A 15,005-nucleotide genomic window follows, 5' to 3' on the forward strand; every position below is an offset into this window, starting at 1 on the left:
CCTATGTTGCGGATTCAGTCCCCCAGTTGGGGCGTGTATGAAGGGCAACCAATCAGTGTTTCCTTCTTGCATTGCTGTTTTTCTCCCTCCCTTCTCCTCTCTCTCAAATCAATAAGTATGTCCTCAATGAGGATTTAAAAAAATCCAGAAATATCATCAGTTTACAAACAGCCCACTAGAATGCTTGTCTCCCCAGTCCCATTGGGCAGGAGCACTGCAGTATCCAGGGAAATGTTTTCAGGTAACCAGAGGCACACAGGTAGTATGGTGAGGGTGGGGAGAGGCATCTAATTACCTAAGATGCAAAAAGGAACATGTGCAGCTCACACACTGTGCAGTCGGTCCACACACAGTCTTCCTGAATCCCTGATCTGCTCCTTGGTCTACAAAGCTTCGTGATCAATGAGGATTCAACCTGTGCCTTTCATCCATACTTTCACTATTGTATCTCTTCCCCTATCTAATGCTCTCCATGGCTTAGGAGCAAACAGTAGTCTATGATCCCCTTCAGATGCTGTGTGTGGCTCTAACCAATGTGGGTCCCAAGCAGCAATCTATTAAAAGTATTATGTTGGACCTATCAAGAAAAACTTAAATTAGAAGCAAATCTATCCAGAATCACTTAATAAGAGCGCTGACTTTGGGTATCACCAGGCAGCTGGCACCCAGGTCACCTACATACAGAAGGATAGAGCTTTTGTCTCTCTTAGCACCAAGGACACTTAATAGAACAATGATAGCCTTTTCTATCATTACATATAAGCATTGCTTGGATATTGTAATATTTTATAGTTGATCTAATAAACCCTCTCTCTTCTGGGTGGTCATTATCATTTGGAAAATCTGTAAGGAATAAAATCTTCCCACATATTATGTAGAGTGGGATTCATAAGTCAGGTGCTAGGTCTTGCAAGGACTTCTTTTACACTCTCCTTCAACAGCACTATTCTAATATGTTTCCAGGAAGAGCATATAGGGAGAGAAAAGTGTTGAGGGCTAAACTCTGGGAATGCCAGCATTTGGGGAACCAGCAGAGGAAAAGAAGGCCAAGAAGAAAGCTGAGAAGAAACAGAGTAAGAGGAGAATCAGGAGAAAGTAGTCATGGAAGAAATCCAAGGGAGGAAAAAATTTCAAGGAGGAAGAAGTGGTCAACAGCATCAAATGCAGCAAAGATTTCCAATGAGGTCAAGGCAAAAAGTATCCTTTGAATTTGGTGACATGAAGGTCATGGAAACCCATGATGAGATCTATATCAGCAGAAAATGAAGGCAGAAACCACAATGCAGTGAGTGGAGCAAATGGAAATGAAGAAGTAGAATAAGTAAGTGCAGAACTCCATTTAGAGAAATTTAGAAGAATAGACAGTAGCTGAAAAGTGATAGGCAGTTAAAGATTCTGGTTCAACTTTTTAAAAAATATAGTATAGACTTTGACATGGGTATACACTACAAAAAGATATCAGTAGAGAATATGAATTTGAAAGTAAAGAAAAAAGAAGGTAAGAGATGGAGTGAGATCCTGGAGACAAGGAGAAGAGTGGCATTTGAAGAATAAGCATGAGAAGAACTGGACACTAAGTTTATAAGATAAAAAGATAGAGGTGAGGACAAATGTGTAGATAATCAATAAAGTGCAAGCAGACAAGAGGTTGAGATATTGCATGCCTAGTGATGTCAATATTTTGTCAACCTGAGGAACGGAAGGAGGGTTGGATAGAGGACAAGAAAAACCTTACAAGATAAGTATTATCCTTTCATGAACATGTTGCTGTTGCCTTTGTTACTGTTATCTGTGCAACATCCATTCCCTCCTCTTATCGGTAACAGCACCTTGATTTTCTTTGAAGCACATCCCCTTCCCACCCTAAGTCTATTTCATTCAAAAAAAGAATCACCCAAGTTCCACAGCACACTTCAATGTTGGGCTCCTAACCCATGATTAGATCAAAGTGATCAATTTAGAGATAGGCACATGACTAAACCTGAGCCAGTGAAAATCAGATCCAGGAATTTTCCTGCAACTAGAGGTGCTGGGAGAATGTAAGCCTGGTAGACGTCTTGCCACCAGGAACAATGAGTCTGCCTGAGAATGAACCAGAGCTAAGGGATGGAGAGAGACAGATGCCTGACAGTATCCCTTTAACCTCTGCCTGAAGTCACATAAGTCATTAAATTTCCTCTTCTGTTTACACCACTTTGAACTGGGATTTATCACTTGCTACCAAAAGTGATGATGAATATATGTGACAGATATTGCCTGTTGGTACTCACCCATACTTCTATAGTCCCCTCTATACTAACAGAACTAGAAATCTGAAAACATTTCTGAGATTCCTTTATTGCTTTGTTACAGTTAGGTTCTACCAATAAGACCTTCACACAAGGAAAATGGAAAAAGAGAGAAGTCCTTCTGCTTGTGGCAGTGCCTCTGGCACCATCAGCTTCTGCTGTGGCAAAAGTGGGGGTGGTTCCAGCAGCATCAGCAATACAAACTCCAGCCACATCAGCAGCTAGGGCAGGTTTGTAGATTCCAGCTCCTTGGTCTTAGGGTCATAGCTTTTCCTCCTTTTGTTTCTCTCAGTTAAGATTAGAGGTCTCTGGGTAGCCCTGTTTTCACCCTCATGCTTCTCCAGACCTCCCCATAACTTTGTAACAAATTCTTTCCATTCAGTCCTTCTCTACTTGAACTATCCACAGTGATTTCTGAACAGTGATGCAATACACACTCCTATTTTGCATACACACACATACAGCACACACAAGAGTCAGGTTAAATTTTTTTCCTCAAACCTATAAATAAAGTTAGTAAGTGGCCAAGCTGGGATTGTATGTCAGACATGTCTGACTCTAAAATTCTCACTGTTTCTTTCACCTGAAGTTGGTTTTTGTGTTTTTCTATGGCTAGATTAAATAGAATTTAAAGGGGACAGAGAAATAAAAGTATTAAGAAAGTTATTCAGATGATTGACTTTGATGTTCAAATTGGGTAGGAAAGACAATGGCTTTTAGGGAATGAAGGACTGGGAGATAATAAAGGGATCAAACATCTCTAAGGTCAAAAAGCAGGAGAGTGAGGGAGGCAGAAGGGTAAAAGGTTGCGGTCACAAGTGGGATGTTGGAATTTAAGGAATTTTTCACAGGTAGAGCAATTGTGAGTGAGAGCTAGGGTCGGAATTGGGCCATAATAATTGGGTGGTTGATGTGGGGACGTCAGCAATTGAGAGGACAGAGTCAAAACATTGTCAGATGATGGCCAAAACCCTGGTGTGGCTCACCTGCATGATGCCGGAGGAGGAGGCGTTTTACCTGCACAGAAAGGAAGAGAAACGGTACAGACGTGTGTTGAGTTATGCCAGTGCTGATACTGCTTCCCATCCATTGAGACAGCCATAGGGAAAGGGAGAGGGGGCTTTGCCTGCTCTTAATTAAAGCTGAAGATAAAGAGGTAGAAAAGCATATTAATCACAAAGTGTGTAAAGAATTTAGAGAAGCTTATTACCATGGAGTGTGAATTCAAAAGGACACCATGGAAAGTTCTCTTGGGAAGAAGAGACACAATGATGAAAGGGAAAGAGGTCATGGAGAAGTTTGGAGGTGAGATTCCTCACTCTCCTTCACACTCCTATCCAATCCATCAGCAAGTCCTACAGACTATGTCTTCTCAATATTCTTTTAATCTGCTCACTTCTCTTTATCTCCATTTCCACCCAGTGTCCAGACCTTTATAAGTTACCACATGCACTACTAAATCAATGTTCATATCCTTGGGTGAGGTTAAATAAAATCTCTGTGATCTACCTCCTCAGTGGTCTCCTCACATTCACTGTAGTCTGCTTTCACCCATTATCCACTCTGCAACAGTCAAAGGAATCTTATCACCCTTGTCTAAAATCCCTCAGTATGTCTCCACTGCCCCACAGACAGACAAAATCCATGCCTCCTAGCCTACATGGATCCCCCTTCCATGAGCTGAGAAGCCGCTGCCTCCTTCTCCAGTCTGCTCCTACCGGCTGTCACTCATCCTCTGTGCTCAGCCCTGCTGAGTAGTTGTGGTTCCCTGTCTATCTCTTCTCCCATGGTTTTTCTTTGCTTATGTTACGTCCTTTGCCTGTAATGCTCCCTGGCATGGTAGAATACATATTTGCTAAAAGAACTACATACATTCTACTCATCTTTTAAAATTCAGCTCAAGTGTTACATATGAGACCTTTTCTAACCCACTCTCCACCCCATGTATTGCTGGCTCTGCTCTCCTTTGAATATATAGTCTTCCTTTTTATTTTTATTTTTTAAAGATTAGTCAAATAAATAAATAAGAGATTTTATTTATTTATTTATTTTATCCTCACCCAAGGATATGTCCATTGATTTGGGAGGGAGGTGAGGGGGGGAGAGGAAGAGAGAGAGAGAGAGAGAGAGAGAGAGAGAAACATCAATGTAAGAGAGAAACAGCGATCAGTAACCTCCCACACACGTCTCGACTGGGGATCGAACCCTTAACTTTTTGGTGTAAGGGATGATGCTACAACCAACTTAGTTACCCTGCCAGAGCTAACCTTCCTTCTTAATGTCTAGGTCAATTTACTGCAATTATCTGATGTCCCCTCCTGACTGTGATCAAGTGGCAGATTCTTGAAAGCAGGCATTGTCCAATTCCTCTTGTTACTCCATTGCCTGACACTCTGCACATGGGAGGTGCTAAGTGAGTTGATGAAAGAAGCAAAACTTGAACCTTTTTCTGGGAGTTCCTTGGAGACAGGCTAGAGGCTTCCTTTGCAACATAGCAGGTGGGAGAAGAGAAGAAAGAGGAGACTTAGTTCTTTCCTTGAGAGGAGGAAGTTAACCTTGGATACCACAGTTGCTGGATCACTGTCTAGGTACATCCAGGCACCATGGCATGCTGCAGCCATGGCCCCAGATGTACCACTTGGGCTGAATAAGACCCAGACAAGAGGCTCTGGCCTTGTCTTCACCCCTTAGACTGAAGGGGGGAGAGCCAACCCAATGAGGAGAACCATCCAGCCACCGTAAGGGATGAAGGGGAAAGTTCAAGATACTTCCTAGAAGTAGACCCCATAGCCCTGGTGTCTGGCCCCTAATCTTTATTCCTAGCCTTGGCCACAGAGATTTTATTTATTTATATTTTTAATCCTCACCCAAAGATATGCCCAGTGATTTGAGAGAGAGAAAGAGTGAGATCAATGTAAGAGAGAAATAGTGATCAGTCATTTCCCACATATGCTCTGACCGAGGATCAAACCCTCAGTCTTTTGGTGTGTAGATCCTGGATAAAACCTCAGAGATTTAGTTTCATCCCCTGCCACCCCTTCCTCCTACCCCAGTCATCAAGGCTGGTTGAGGAGCCTGGCGCCTGTCAGGAGGCACTTTATGGCCTGACCTCCCAGTGCAGTATCCCATTCTACCCACAAAAGCCCCACAAAGCAAGGGGCCACAAGCTATGAGGGGCTGACAGTAAATCAGATGAGGCCAAGTGCCATTGTATGGGTCTACTTTCAGTGCCCCTTTCTGAGAGAATCCAAGGGTTGGGTTTGAGTTCATATTCATTGTCATTGGGAGATGGGTAGTGTAATACCCATTTTATGAACGAGGTCACTGAGGCTAGGATATGGAAGCTAAGAGTAAGGGCCCCCTGCTAAAGTCTGAGGCTATCTTTTTTGTCTAAAACAAATCGAACCACAGTTTAGGCTTTGGAGCCTAAAGCCATGGTCCACTTATGTCCAGAAAAGAACCAAAAACTGCAACCTCCACCAAAACACTGCACCATCTAGGCCCACATTCGCGGATGTCAAAGGGTAGCCAGCAGGACCATCCGGGGCAGTGTCCTGCAAATGTGTTTCATGGTGCCAGGTTTCTGAATCATTCCTTCTCACCTCTCCCCAGCTTGCTTGTGTTTCTCCACCTCAACTCCATTCCTCTTGTTATTCCTAACTCATGGCAACCAAAGCCTCACCTTCTGGGATAGCGCTGCCTGAACTCCCTGGTACCTCCATGGCCCTCACATGGCAACTCTGAGCCAATCCACTTGGCACTGAATAGCTGCCCCCAGCCCTATTTTCCTGATGTCTTGGGGCTAACCTGTGGTCAGTTATTAGCAGGCTGGGTCAGAGTTCCTTCTCTGCCTCTTACTTGCTGTGTAAACACAGCAGTTCCTTTTCCTATTTTTCGTCCTCTGTTTCCTTCTGTGTGTAGATAGTCCAGAAGAAGTCACTTTAGGATCTGGGCTTGAGATCACCTGGGCAGAAATGAGGTGTGTCCTTCAGCCCTCCCTTCCCTTGCTTCCCATACCTTATTTGAGCTAGAGAGCCTCAAAAGAAATGTTATTATCTTCTCAATTCAAAGAAATAAATGAGACTGTTCCACAACCAGGCCCCTTGATTCAAGGCAAGAATCCCTCTGGTTTTATTGTAAGGAAAATAAGGAGAAGGGTCTGGGACAGACTCACATCAGAAGCCCTGTCAGTGGGTGCAGCCCAGGAGGCTGTTCATTCTCTGGGGCTGGGGAAGGGCCTTGGCTGCACTCAGTTCTTCCACGTTACTGTAGCAGTACAAATTGGGGCCATGGATGAGGTACAAGCCGGAGCCATTGGCAGAACATGAATTGGGGCCAAGGGACTTTTCCACGCACAGGGCCCCGTCAACCTTCTCATGGGGCCAAGGAAGCTCTGTCCATTTGGCTTGAGCTCCTAACTTCAGGTCCAGCCACCACAGCTTCCGCCCTGGGAAGAACACACCAGATATAACATGGCTTCCATATCATGGGGATCCTGACTTAACCCTTCTCAGGTCCGTATGGGGATATATGCTATGGAAAAGTAGTAGCACAAGCCACAATCCCTTGGCATTCAGATGCCCCTCACCTGCCATGATGTGGAGTCGAGAAGATCCAGGACAGAGAAAGGCTGCATCCACAGCCTCAAGGCTGATCCCCTGAGGGCTCCCTATTTCCTTTTCCAACCGTTTTGGATAACCATCTACTAGGGTATAGCCTCCCGTTGTTAGGAAGATATATACCTGAGTGCCCTGGAGGACAAAAGACATTAATCAGCATAGAGCTGGATATTCTCCCAGTCTTTTCCTCAAGCCTCTCTCCCAACACATACCTGGACCAGATAGATTTTCTCATCCCAGGAAAAGGCAGCATCCACTGTTGAAGGACCCTTGGGCCACTTATGGACAATAGGCCAGCTATGCCACCCATCCCTGCTGGTGTCCAAACGCCAGTAGTGGGACCCTGTGGGGTATCAGAGGCACATCTAGTGGTAAAATGCCAGGCAGTAGAGAGACATGGACAGATGTAGGGGTGAGTCCTGAGAGGAAGGAGGGAATGTATTCAGAGGCCAAGAGGGAAGAAGACATATACAAGGAAGTAGAGAAGGACTTGATCAGCCAAGTTGGGCACTGTGACCTGATTGGAACTGGAGTCAGCAGGGGCCTGACAGAAGGGCAAGAATGAAGAAGTGACCAAGTTGCCTGGGAAGGCTAGTGTTATGAGGCTTGTTGGGGGCTCCCTATGCATCTTGGATGTCCATTTGAAGAGATGTTATAGACAACGAGAGAGAGTGGCCAGAAGTTAAAAGGAAAGCACCACAGCAAGCTTCCATTGGGTACTCTCACTCTGGCTGTACTCTCTAATCCCTGGTGAGAGGGTGGAGGCAGGAGAATGAGGGAGTAGCTAGAGCAGTACTTGTCTAAGCTCCCACTTACCTTTTCTTTCTCAACCCACTTCACTTACACTTCTGTTACCCTCCTCCCTCGAAACTGTTCTTTTCAAGGGCACCAGTATCCTCCAGGTTGCTCAATCTACTGGTCCCATTACCCACTTTCTATCTTACTCTACCTCTCAGCAACATTTGACTGCTCACAACTCCCTTATTTAAATATCTTTTTTGAATCCTGGCTCCTGTAATACCAGACTCTACCAGACTCTCCCATGTTCTTACCTCTTTAAAAAAAAAAAAGATTTTATTTATTTATTTTTCGAGAGAAGAAGGGAGGGAGAATGAGAGGGAGAAAAATATCAATGTGTGGTTGCCTTTCATGCACTCCCTACTGGGGACCTGGCCGACAACCCAGGCATGAGCCCTAGACTGGGAATCCACTGGTAACCCTTTGGTTTACAGGCCAGCACTCAATCCACTGAGCCACACCACCAAGGGCAGGCATGTTCTTATCTTTTTGACTATCCTTCTCTTCAGCCTGATGTCTAATATTGGAATCCCCTAACTTGGGTCTCTTCTCTCTACTCACCCTCTTAGTGATTTTACCCAGTCCAGGACTTTATAAATACCATCTACATGCTGATGACTTTCAGTCTGTTCTCTTCATCTCTGAAGGACCTCTCCTTTGCGTGTCAGGCTCAAATGCCTGCCTAACCTGTCCATTTGGGACCACTAGGCATCAGAAACCTAATATGTCTAAACTGATTGCTATCCCACCAAACACACGGACACTTATTCCTTCCCTAGTCTTTCCCAATTTTATTTTATTACTTTATTTTTTATTTTTTTTGTCTTTCTCAATTTTAGAAAAAGGAACCACCTAGCCACCCACTGCCATTCTTGAAATCTCTCTTTTCCCTTCCCCACTCCTACATGATATCCAATTCATTAGTTAATGCTGCCAGCTTGACCCAAAAAATATATTATGTTTACTTCCATCACTCCTGTTGCTGTTATTCTAATCCAAGCTGTCATTACCTGTAATCCGCACAACTGCAGGAACTACCAGCTGGATCCTCTGCTTACACAATTTTATCTCTGACTTATATTTCACAAGAAGCCAGAATGATCTTTAAAAAAATAAATCATAACATATCACAGCACTGCTCAAGAACCTTCTGGCTTTCTTTTACACTTGAAAATCCTTACCAAGCTTAAGTAATCTATCAGTTTTCAAGCCACTAACCTGCTCCTTCACTATGCTCCAGCCTAGCCACACTGGCCTCCTTTCCTAATTCCTCAAAGTATTTGCTGTCTATCCTGCCTAAAATGCTTTTCCTCTGTTTTATTACTAAAATCTCAGCTCAAAAAAGATCATCACTTCAGAGAAGAGGACTATTGTTCTCCTCACCTCTATCCCATTATCCTGTCTTATTTTCTTAACGGCGTTTTTTGGATACAATTTTATATTTTAAAATATCAATGACTTTTAAATTTATTTATACGAGGTCTAAATGGTAGTTGGACATAAGGAACATTCTGATGTTCCCAGAATGCTTCTCAGCTATTAATACTACTTAACAGTATTCTCTCTCCTTCTCCATCTTAATGTTCTGTCCCCCCAGCAGGCTCTCTGAGGGCAGATATCTTTTCTGCCATGCTGATTACTGTATTACAGAGTCTAGAACAATTCACAGTGCCTGTCAGGCTCTTGGTACATGTTTGCTGGTGTTGTTGTAGTAGCTAAAAGTTATTTTTATAGCTGTTTATTGTTCATGTCGTATCCACCCTCCCCTTCTGCTGAAACTATCCTGCTCACAGCCCTTATTTTGAGAGCCAGAGCCATGCTGCTCTTTGTTCAGGAGAATAAGGGATGAGCCCCTGATCCAGCAATCATAGGCTGAGCAGCAACCACTTTAATGTGTTGAAATAAAAAATATTTCCCTCTCTGGAAATCTAACTAAGAAAAAGTGAGCAACTGAGGCAGTTATCAGTTGGATCTGAGACTGAAAGATCATGAATAGAGAAAAGGTGGAGAAGACATGATGGTCTGTGTGCAAGCCAAAGCTGTGGAAAAGGAGAAACAATAGACAAGAAGCTATGAGGCAGAGAAAAGGGAAAGATTTATTAGAGAGAGGAGAGGGCCAGCCCTGTGCAGGTTAGTTGAGTCACACTGGTACTTTCACCAAGATAGTGAGTTCTCCCTCAGCTGGGTATTCTTAACATAACGGTGTTCTCTCCATGCCATGGAACATACCTAATACTTTTGATTTAGAAGTTGAGCTGTATTCATTTCATGGCCACTTGGCCTTGAGGTTCTATGGTCTCTCCATGGCTGGTGTTCTCACTATATCTTTGTGTGGTGCCTATGACCTTGTTTTCTCAATCTCTCTCTCTCTCCCCCTCTCATTCTCTCGCTCTCTCCCTCCGTGAGTGTCCTCCCTATGGTCCCGTGCTCTCACCATAGCTTCATGTTCTCCTGATACTTACGTGTTTTTACTATGGCATATATTCTCAGTATAGGTCTATATTTTCACTGCAGGTGTTTCATTACGGATGTATGCTCTCCTTATGGCATGTATTCCTGTCGTGGGAATATGCTCTCCTTGTGACTGTGTATTTTTCATTATAGCTTAGTAGTTATATCTGATCAGATGTAAAAAAGGATTTCCCCTACTCTATGTTATCAGAGATCATACATATGACTTAAGATGAGTGCAATGTGGCTGTTCACTCTGCCTCGTGGAGCTGTTCTCAAGTGTGAATAAACACTTGTCATTAACTGCCTAATGCTAGAGCATCCCAAGGTATCATTAGATAGCTTTTTACCAATTATTGCCACAAGTCTGAAGAGAGGCGTCTCCACTGGTTATGCAGAGAAGAAACCTCTGGCTAATGAAGCTATCTCCTAAAGGTCTAAGGGATCCAGCAGTTCTTGGCTGGTTTTTGGTACGAGAAATATCTCATACCCAGGTAATACTGTTCCCAGAGGCCTGGACATAGGAGCCAAGCACCTGGAAATAGATGGGGCTCCTGAGGATAAGCTCAGGGGGAGCTACAGGACCCAGCAAAACATGCAAGAACAAAGGTAATATGAGCAATCATAGGGACCCAAATAGGTCCAGACAGGGCACAGACCTGGACGCAGATGGTCTTGGGAGGCAGAATTAGAGGCCTGGGCAACGAGAGACAAGTTGAACAATATGCATCGGAGAAGAAGGAGAATGGAAAAAAGGGCATGCTAAGGATGGGAACTAAGGGACAAAATAAGGGACGCAGTGATGAAAAAGGGGAAATATATCAGAGATGGTAGATTGTGAAAGAGATGGGAGGTATATGGAGGGCAGAGGTAGGGGCTTTTTAGGGTATCTCTTACCACTGAAGACATAGGTGGCACCATGTTTGTCAGACAGGAGTGCAGACAAGACTAGATTTGGGCTACAGCGCATATTCCCATATCCAGAGTGGGTTCCATTCCCATGGCCTGTCATATTCCTGTGTCCATGACCTGAGGTTGGTGGGGTGGGGGTGGGGGTGGGGGAAATAGACAAAGGGGAACAAAGACAGAGGCCAGAGGTCATAATGAGATCTGAGGTGGAAGAATGGCTGGGGTTAGTGGGGCATAGAGTTCCATCATATGAGGCTTCTACCATATGGAATTAGTAGGGTGTAGACTTTCCAAATGGGAAGAGCCAAAATAGAAATGTGGCTAGGGCAAGGGTCAGGGTCTTACACCACAGAGGAAGGTGAGAGCTGGGGTGTATGGATGGATTCCAGTGAGTCCCAGGGGCTGGGGTTTTCTTACCTCTGCCAGGGCAGGGAATGAAGTAGTCTCGGATATCCAGAGGGTACCTAGGAAGTACCTCTCCCGTGACAGGGTCAAAGCGCAGGAATTGGTTACCCCGGAAGCAGTAGTAGCGGCCGATCCATCGAAAGGCAGAGGAGCAGTTCCCAACAGCTGGCCAGTCACGCTTCTTTTTGGTTTTTGTAGCCAAGTCCCAGAACCATATGTGGTTACCTTTGTCCAATCAATCAACAAGCATTTGTTGAGTCTAGCCTGTTTCCTCCCTGTGCTTGCACTGGGCTCCAGGATGGACCAGGTTCTGCCCTGGCCACATGGAGCTTGTAGCCCAGCAGAAAAACAGTTGAAGGGAGTGATCGTACAATAAAATTTAGCAGCCAAGTGCATGTGATCAGCTCAGCAAAGGGTGTGGGAAGAGCCAGAAAAAAACTTCCCAGAGAAGGTAATACTTAAACTAAAATCTGAAGCAGGAGGTTCAAAGGCAGACAAGATGGGGAGACAGAGCCTCAGATAGAGGAAAGTCTGAAGCATGAAGGAAATTGGGTGAACAGGGAACAGTATAGAGTTTCCGGAGCTTCATATTTAAGGTAAGGAAATGATGAGAGTCAAAGCTGGTGGGTTAGTAGGGACTTGGTCATGGAGAATCTTGTATGTAAGACTAGGAAACATAGATTAGTCCTAAGGGTCATGGGGAACTTTAGCAGAATTATACCCAGTTACCGTCCCCAGGATAATTTTCTCTCCTTCCTCTACTTGACTTTTAGATGATAACTGGCCTATTTCATTCCTCTCTTGGGGAGCCATATAGTGACTTCACCACCACCACAATTCCTCCCACTACCTCTATCACCACCAACGCACCATAACTCCAGTCTCTCTTATTGCAACCTGGACTGACCTTGAAAGAAGAGGATGCCCTCATCTTTGCATTCTCCACGGTGACATTCCACAGCTGCATCCACTGGGGATGGGATTCCAGGAAATTCATCTTGTAGCAACTTTGGATATTCTTTCTCTTTCTTCTCAGGAGGGTACACCCAGACTTTGTCTCCCTGCATACAAAAGCACTCTGTTTTTAACTATGCTCTTCGACATACTGCCATCCTACATTTATACACAACATCTTTGACCTGTTGCATTTATATAATACCCTCTTGCAACCTACACACTCTTAGTCCATCTGTGGACAACAACGTGCTGTCCTCTTACACAAATGTATACCCTCAGTTTGTGTAAATCCCATCACTACTACTGTAACACACATATCTGCCTATATGCAATGGACCCTCCCATGGCATACTTACTTGCAACACCATTAATGTTAGCAAACACATCCAAAAATAGTGATCCTGCAGTCATTCATCCATTTATACATTCAATTATCTATTTATTCATGCATTTATTAATTTAAGAATTACAACTATATACCAACTATAGGGGATAAAGGGACAGCAAGGCTCTGTCCCTGACTTCAAGGACTTCACTGTACAAAAGCAGAAAGGATCCTACGACCCTAGCCTTGTAGCCACTGAGGTGGGAGCATGTGGTGTACATTGGGAATATAGGCAGAGTGCTTAATCTACCTAGAGAATTTCTGGAAAGCTTCACAGAGGAGGAAGTATTTGGCTCAAGAACTGAAAACTGGGCAGGAATTTACCAGGTGGACAAGTATAGAAAAGGTGTCTCCAGCAGAGGGAGCAGCATACACAGAACATGCTCAGAGAACTACATGCAATGTCATGTAGCTGGCAAAGTGAATGTGGCAGGGATGGGCAATAAACCTGAAAAGACAACCGAGGGCCAGATCTCCAGATACAGGTGCACCTTGCTTACAGGAACCGGCACATGGTGGTGCCATTTACTGAAATAGGAAACACTGGAAGAGGGTCGATTTGTAAGAAAGATACTAAGTGCAGTTTTCGGGATGCTGAATTTGAAGTGCCTATGGGATATCTAAGTCAAAAGTGTCTGCCTGGAAATTGGAAAGAGATGTCTGGAGCTCCAGGGAGACATCCAGCTCTGGTGTCCATGACAAAGAAAGACCTCGGAGCCATGAAAATGATGGAGATCACTTAGGGAGGGTGTATGGAAGGGTTGCGATGGATGCCTATGGAACACTCAGGGACAGCCAAGGATAAGAACTCTGAGAAAGAGCAGGAAAAGAGGCAGAAGGGAAACAAAGTTGGCAGTGAGGGCCATCCCAACGTCACAGTGCCCTTGTGCAAATTAGGAGAAGGTGTTTTTTCCTCTGAGCAGACAGAGCCAGGGCAAGGGCATGTAACTTGGTGAGCACAGTAGGCTGGATTTCATCCTTCACTCACCCTGTGGTCCAGGTGCCATTGTGTTGTTAACAACCTGGCCACCATATGAAGAGGACCTGATGCGGGATCATGGAAACCAAGGGAAGAAAATGGTACAAAGGAAAGGATGGCCAACAGCGTGAGGAGTGACAAAGAGGTCTAGATGAACATTAAGACTGAAAAATAGCCATTGGGTACTGTGCCTGCCAGGCTCACATGCACACACTCCCTGAGCCTGAGCTTTTTCAGGCACACATGGCACCAGGGAAGGAAACCTGGAACTTATTGGTAAGGGCTTCATGCCAGGGCCATTTGGGGGAGAGGCTCTTGTGTGGATTCCAGCACTTTCTGGTCCAGCCCTGACCTTGACCTAACAGTACCTTAATCAGGAAAACATCGTCATGACCAAGGCGAAAGGCAGCATCCACGGACTTGGTAAAATCCTTCTGTGTCTCGGAGATCAACTCCCGGGTCCAATTGAAACCTTTCCACACATACTCCCCTGAAAAACACAATCACTGAGAGACTGGGAACGAAGTCTTGTCCTACTGAGATAGTTACAGAGAAGCTGTGGGCGATACTCTCAGATAACTCTTGGATTTCCCACAGATATATGATACACTTTTGGTGAAGGAGTTCAAGTCTGAGGTCCCACATGCACCAACCCCCACCTCTCCTACCTTTAAAAGACAGCATCCTCCCATAGCTACCCATAGTAGTAGCATCAAAGCTCACGTCATCTGAGCAGAGTTCTGAGGTGGAGGTGGGGAGATGACAAAGTAAAAGACTGGTCAGATGATAAAATGCAGAGACATAGCCAGGTGAGTAGACATACTCAGGGAGTCAGGGCCTCACCAAGTGCATCTGGGTTCAGCTTCATCCTGTGCCCACCTGAAGTTCCATTCCCAGAGGCACCAGTCCTAGAGAGAGGACAGAGAGATGTCTGGGTCCAATGGGCCCAATCTGTCTTCCTTAGCTCCTGACCCCACACTTGCCCAGGCCTAAAAACTGGCTCTATCCCACTTTAGACAAGACTCCAGTCCTCCTTCCCCAGCATCAGCTTTACTCACGAAGGAACAGGGTGGGCAATGGCCAGAGACCAGCAGAGGCCCAACAATCCCAGTGCAACTGGTACCCCTGGTGCCCGAGCCATGCTGAGCTGGAGAGGCCACAGGACAGCTCTGGTCACCTGGCTGAACTCCCTTTATAGAGGTGGCAACAGCACC

General features: G+C 44.9%; 1 protein-coding gene across 1 annotated transcript; it reads right to left on the bottom strand.

Annotated features, from left to right (window-relative positions):
• Window positions 1-6,391: 6,391 nt before the first annotated feature.
• HPX (hemopexin) lies at window positions 6,392-15,005 on the bottom strand. Its single transcript, XM_054580582.1, has 10 exons — window positions 14,850-15,005; window positions 14,635-14,699; window positions 14,460-14,531; window positions 14,160-14,281; window positions 12,378-12,531; window positions 11,483-11,695; window positions 11,054-11,185; window positions 7,120-7,250; window positions 6,877-7,039; window positions 6,392-6,735 (listed from the first exon to the last, which is right to left on the bottom strand). The coding sequence occupies exons 1-10, from the start codon at window positions 14,930-14,932 to the stop codon at window positions 6,476-6,478; spliced, it is 1,395 nt and encodes a 464-aa protein (XP_054436557.1). The 5' UTR covers window positions 14,933-15,005; the 3' UTR covers window positions 6,392-6,475.

This window comes from Pteronotus mesoamericanus, unplaced genomic scaffold, assembly GCF_021234165.1.
Source record: "Pteronotus mesoamericanus isolate MK-2021 breed Mesoamerican mustached bat unplaced genomic scaffold, CSHL_Meso_final contig_591, whole genome shotgun sequence".
NCBI lineage: Eukaryota > Metazoa > Chordata > Mammalia > Chiroptera > Mormoopidae > Pteronotus > Pteronotus mesoamericanus.